This window comes from Otolemur garnettii, unplaced genomic scaffold, assembly GCF_000181295.1.
Source record: "Otolemur garnettii isolate 467f Iridium unplaced genomic scaffold, OtoGar3 scaffold00041, whole genome shotgun sequence".
Lineage (NCBI taxonomy): Eukaryota > Metazoa > Chordata > Mammalia > Primates > Galagidae > Otolemur > Otolemur garnettii.
The window spans coordinates 259,501-266,231 of NW_003852436.1; the positions used below are offsets into that span (position 1 = coordinate 259,501).

General features: G+C 38.4%; 1 protein-coding gene across 1 annotated transcript in view; it reads left to right on the top strand.

Moving 5' to 3' along the window:
• Window positions 1–6,731, top strand: part of NAA15 (N(alpha)-acetyltransferase 15, NatA auxiliary subunit) — a 102,848-nt gene that overhangs the window by 78,635 nt on the left and 17,482 nt on the right. Inside the window, exon 14 of the mRNA XM_012805384.2 lies at window positions 2,466–2,659. Coding sequence (XP_012660838.1) covers window positions 2,466–2,659 — 194 coding nt within the window. The remainder of the gene's footprint in view (window positions 1–2,465; window positions 2,660–6,731) is intronic.

A 6,731-nucleotide genomic window follows, 5' to 3' on the forward strand; every position in this document is an offset into this window, starting at 1 on the left:
TTGAGCCACAGGCGCTGAGCCTGTGGATATACTTTTAACTGCCATTGTCTGCCTACATTCTGGTTATAAGTTATTTACATTATTGTGTGTATGTACAGTTATCCCTCCCAAGGCCATCAGAAGCTTTATCTCATTACTATGTTAGCTTAAAGTCTGGAATATATCATATAAATCAGGTACAGGTGCTGATGTAGCTCCTTGAGTACAGCTTTCCCCCCCTCTTATGTACAATTTTTCAAGTATAGTTTTTTGTTTGTTTGTTTTTTAGACAGAGTCTCACTTTGTTGCCCTTTTTATAGAGTGCCGTGGCATCACAGCTCATAGCAACCTCAAACTCTTGGGCTTAAGTGATTCTCTTGCCGTAGCCTCCCAAGTAGCTGGAACTACAGGCACCTGCCAAAACACTCAACTATTTTTTGATTGTTGTTGTCATTGTTGTTTAGCAGGCCCTGACTGGGTTTGAACCCACCAGTCCTGGTGCATGTGGCGGACACGCTATCCAAGTATAGTTCCTTTTTTTTTTCTTAAGAGACATAGTCTCACTTTATCACCTTTGGTAGAGTGCTATGGTGTCACAGTTCATAGCAACCTCCAACTCCTGGGCTTAGGTGATTCTCTTGCCTCAGCCTCCCGAGTAGCTGGGACTATAGGTGCCCACCAGAATTCCCAGCTATTTTTTGTTTGAGTTGTCATTATTTAGCTGGCCCCAGGGCAGGTTTGAACCGCTGCCCTTGGTGTATGTGGCTGGCACCAAGCCAAGAGCCAAATCTTTTGCTTTCTCTCTTGATGTGTTTTTGTAACAACACCCTGGATTTCATCTTAGCCCAGCAGTTGTTTCTGGAGAGACTGAGTTTTCAAAGCCCTCAGTTCCCTACTTCAGTCTTCTCTTGCATTTTACTATGAGCGACAAGAGGAATCAGGTGCTACCTTCAATACTTTTACTGAATATCACCTTAGATAGATCTCTGAGTTCACTTTGTGCATTTTGTAACACTGTTGCTAAACTTTTGTTAGTGTGTCCTTCACTACACCTTAAGCCCTCATCTGCAGTGTCCTCAAAGTCTAGGCTTCTATGAATAGTGCAGGGCTCGTCAAACTTTGATAAAATCTCACCTCAAAGTCCATCACCTTTTGCCACTGCCTGGTCCTAGAGTTACTCCCACATTTTATGTTTTTGTTATACCAGTATCCCACTTCCCAGTACCAACATCTATGTTGATTACTTATTGATGCAAAACAAATTATTCAAGGCTTTAAAACAGCTTTAAGTAACAGACATTATTATCTGACAGGTTTATGGGCCAGGAATATCAAGATGTCAGCTCATGGGTGTTCACGGTGAACTTGATTAGGAAGATCAGCTTCCAAGATTGCTTACTCTCACAGCCACATGGTTCTTTCTAGAAGACTGGTTGGTTTTCCTCACAACATGGTAGCTAGCTTCCTGAGTGATCCAAGAGAAGGAAAGGAGGAACCTCTAAGTACTTTTATGTCCTACCTAACATAAATGTTACATACCTTCATTTCTAGTACATTCTGTTCATTACCATTAATTATAGCCCACCTTTAAAGGAAGGGGAAATAGGCTTTGCTTTTTGAAGGGAAAAATTCGTGAGCATGTTTTGAAGTCACCACAGTGGTGGTATATTTTGGACTGACTTTTTTTCATTTTGCAGTATTAACAAGTGTTACCCAAATTAATATGGACTGAGCATGTAGCTTTCAAGTTTGTTGCTTGAAACCTAAACAGTATACATTTATTACTTTGTTATAGCATATTTATCAGTGATTTCTAGTCTTTCTTTGGAGATATTCCACAGTTTATAACTCTAGGGATATTAATTAATTTTTAATATCAAACTTTTTATGTACGATGGAGCTACTCATTTATTTTGTCAACAGATATTTGAATGTTTTCTATATGTTTTGGCATACTGCTAGGTCCTGAGAATACAGAGATTATAAGTTAATACAGGATCTCTTTTAATAAAGAGCTCACAGTGTAATAGTGAAGCAGGTTTATAAATTATTGTGATAAGCAAAATATATTGCATAGTGGTAGCACAGTGGCACCATGGCATAGTGGCAGCACAGAGAAGAGAATGAATAACTTTTGTCAGGTTAGAGAAGGCATAATTAAAAGCTCAGTCCAAAGGCATGAAGATTCAATCAACTTGTTGTATTCATAGACTTGCGAGTAGCTTAATATTGCTGGAGTAACTCCTGTTTTGCCATTGTTAAATGTTGACATACATATCCCACTTGATTTCCAAAATTTTTTTTGAGGTGGTTACTTGCTGGCTATCTAATGTGAAACCAGTAAAGGGCTAGGTACTTATAGGCCGATTTACATGTATAGCATACAGTATTTTTTAGGGGCATTTGAGAATATTAAACAGTAGTCTTTGATAATTATTAATCTGATACAACATGCTTACAATTGCATTAACACTTACTGCCTGCAGCAAACATGTCTGATAAAGAGCTAAAGAAGCTACGTAATAAACAAAGAAGAGCACAAAAGAAGGCCCAGATAGAAGAGGAGAAAAAAAATGCAGAAAAAGAAAAACAGCAGAGAAATCAGAAAAAGAAGAAGGACGATGATGATGAGGAAATTGGAGGTCCAAAAGAAGAACTTATCCCTGAGAAACTGGCCAAGGTAATTAATAGTGTTTACACAATTGAGTGAAATTTCATGACCAGCCATAGTCATTTATATGCTGTCTTATTTGATCAATATGATTATAAATTTTAGAGCCAAAAATGGTTTTAATTTTTAGTTTTGTTAAAATATTTTGTTTCTGATTGTATTTCATGCTCGAAACTTGTAGTAATGGTCGTTGTCCAGATTCATCCAGTGTGGTATATAACAGAAAACATTTTAGCTTTTGAGTCATTCTGGTCTGGGTTCAGATATCAGCTCTTTCACTGTGTGCCCTTGGACACTTTGTCTAACCTCTCTGATGGTTTTCTTGTCTATAAAATGGGAGTAAGAAAATCCTTACTAGGACTAGAGAAGACATCTGAGTGAAACATCTAGTATCTATTTTCAGTGATAATGTGCAAACTTTTATTCCTAGACCAAACTGAATTTGTTATAAACTGAGGACTATATGTGTATCTCTCACTAGTGTTGTCAGGTTTACATTATTTCCTACTGGCCTTTCCTGTTTAAACCTCATGCCTTTAAAGTTCCTAAATGTTTTCCCCAAGTCAAATCTGACCTGCTACTTTTAACCAATAAACTGAAACTGAGGTGTTCATGGTCTCATGAATTTGATTAATGATATTCTTGTACCCTTTCTTAAGACTGACATTTTCCTACTCTGTATGAAAATAATTGCATGGGTAGAAGGTGGCAAGCACCTGTAGTCAGTCTCAGATACTTGGGAGGCTGAGATGAGAGGAGTGCTGGAGTTCAGGAATTCAGCTTGGATAATATAGCAAGACCCTCTGTCTTCTATATAAAATAATAATTATATAATTTCATACATTAAAGTAATATATTAAGTAAATTGCCTATGTCTTACTAATTTAGCCTCACTAGGAAGTAAAAATTCAAAATCATTTCCTTTACTATTTTATAACTAAAGAAACTTATAATACCAAAGCTTTGGAGAGTATGTTTAGAATTACACCAGATCAGGTGGACAGTAATGTTTCATAAACATAGTAATACTGCTATAAGAAATATGGAAACAGGCTCAGCGGCTGTAGCGCAGTGGTTATGGCACCAGCCACATGCACCTAGGGTGGCAGGTTCAAACTCGGCCACGGCCATCTAATCAACTGCAACAACAACAACAAAATAGCCAGCTGAGGCAGGAGAATTGCTTAAGCCCAAGAGTTGGAGATTGCTGTGAGGTGTGACACCACGGCACTCTACTGAGGGCAGCATAGTGAGACTTTGTCTCAAAAAAAAATATATGGAAACATCTAGTTTGGATTTCACAGGGCATGTTGATGTATTTTCATAAATAATGGCATACCTGCTAGGAACAAACATATCTTTTTATTGTTTGAGATTTTATTGTGAGAGTATAGAGAAAAACAAGAAAGCACAAGAAGACTGACCTTTCAGGCTTCTTGGAGAATTGCAAAGTCATTCAGGGCGGAAAATCAACCTAGGCCTTCCGTCTTTATGCTTCAACTTCATTTATTACTTCTGCTCTTACCACCGTTACTGACTGCCTTCTGCCCTCACTTTTTCTAATTTTGCTTTTTCCTTTGTCCCATGACACTTTCCTTAGTGACCTTTCTCTTTGTAACTCCTTCTGTCTTCATATGGTTCTTTTTTTTTTTTTTAAGAGACAGTCTTACTTTGTCACCCTCAGTAGAGTGCTGTGGCGTCACACAGCTCACAGCAACCTCCAGTTCCTGGGCCTACTCGATTCTCTTGCCTTAGCCTCCTGAGTAGCTGGGACTACAGGCACCTGCCACACACAACGCCTGGCTATTTTTGTTACAGTTTGGTCCGGGCAGGGTTTGAACCCACCACTTTCCATATATAGGGCCGGTGTCCCATTCACTGAGCCACAGGCACCGTCTATCTTCCTATGGTTCTTAATGAGAGGATCTATTTGGAGTATTTCATCATTGTTTAATTAAGATTATACTTATAGAGCGGAATTCTTGTACCAAGCCTACTTGTGTAGACTGTTAGGTTTTCCTTATTTCCAGGACACAGGGTTGCCTTTGGACCAGATGTCAAGCTGTGGTCTTTGTTTTTATTGCTAGGTTTGCAGAGTCTCAGAAAAAAATACTTACAGAAAATGCTTTTGATTGCTTTGTTTGGAAGGAAGTTAGTTGAAGGCATTCTCTTTCATGTTCCTTGGTGTATGTACTATTCTTGCCAATTACACACAAAAGAAGGCACTTCCTCTTTTTTTTCTTTTTTTTTTTTTTTTGTGAGACAGCCTCTTAAGCTGTTGCCCTGGGTAGAGTGCTGTAGTGTCACAGCTCACAGCAATCTCGAACTCTTGGGCTTAAGCGATTCTCTTGCCTCAGCCTCCCAAGTAGCTGGGACTACAGGTACCTGCCACAACGCCCAGCTATTTTTGTTGTTGTTGTTGTTGCAGATGTCATTTTTGTTTTAGCTGGCCTAGGTTGGGTTTGAACTGCCAGCCTCAGTGTATGTGGCCAGTATTCTACCCACTGAGCTATGGGCACTGCCAAGACACTTCCTCTTAGATGGCCACGCCTAATCTGTACTTACTTATATCCCAAAAGTGGTGACAAAGCCAAATTAAACCAACTTATCATAACTAGGCGTGTCATTGTTGTCTGTTTTAAAAGCTACCTGCCAAGTTTGGGTCTTGAATCTACAGTGGCCTATTTGGGATGATCCTATATTTCATCATTCTTCCGTGGCAAATTTCATGTCACCAGTTCAGGATAATATACAGTCATGTGTTGCTTAACAACAGGGATACATTTTGAGAAATGCATCTTAGGTGAGTTCATCTGAGAAATGTGTCCTTAGAGGATTTCATCATTGCATGAACATCATAGAGTGAGTGTACTTACACAAACCTAGATAGCCTACTGTACTCCTAGGGTATCTTGTATTGCTTATTGCTCTGAGGCTGCAAACCTCTATAGCGTGTTACTATACTGAATACTATAGGTAGTTGTAACACAATATTAGTATTTGTATATCTAAACATGAAAAGGTACAGTAAAAATAAGGTATGATTTTACAAGCCTTTCGTATATGCAGTCCATCATTGATCAAAATGTCAGTATGTGGCATATGATTATATACATATGTACAATAAACCAGAATATTACCAAGTTAGTAGTAATTCTAGTTAAGATGGAGGAAAGGAAACTGGAAAAGAGTTCAATTAATAAGTTTAATGTTCAATTAATTATAAATTATAATTAAAAAACTTAGGTACACAAGAGGAGACATGAAAATAGGTAGGAACTATACAGGGAAAACAGTTATAATCAAAGGCTTGTGTGTAATAATTTTCCTTTTGAGATGAACCTCTAGCCCAAAATATCCTGGTGGGTCTTCTGAGAATTAGGAATGCTAGAAGAGTTTATAAGGGGAAAAGTGGGTGTAGGCTGAACATTATAGAAATTTTGCTTGAAATAAAGAAACTTGAAAATATTTAAACCTCCCCCCCCAACAAAAAAAAAAAACAAAACTGAGGTCTTAGTTGAAGCGGTATCATGTGTTTCTCAACAGTTGGTATTTATAAATTCCCTTATCTGCTACTCATCCTGTGTTCCTGCTTGCCTTCATTTGCCACATCTGAATTGAATTTTTCTTTTCCTGCTATATATACACAACTTTCCTTCCAAGGCCTGTGTGTCCTTAATACGGTATTCTTCCTGTGTAGGGTTTAATTGCCTTAAACTTTTTGTTGCTATGCTAGAGAGATATACTTCTGTACAACATATCTTAGCACAAGGATTATATTTCAAGTCAGTTTATAAATTTAAAAATTTCATATGGTTGCAACTACCCTTGCAAATGTCTTAAATTGCCCCTCAAGCACAGTACAGTCCCATTCGACATGCATTTAACCTAGGTGAATTCAACTCTTCACAACTATCTGTTAATTTTTTCTTAAAGAGAGACAAGAGGCTTGGTGCCTGTGGCTCAAGTGGCTAAGGCGCCAGCCACATACACCTAAGGTGGCGGGTTTGAATCCAGCCCGGGCCCGCCAAACAACAATGAAGGCTGCAGCCAAAAAACATAGCTAGGTGTTGTGGTGGGC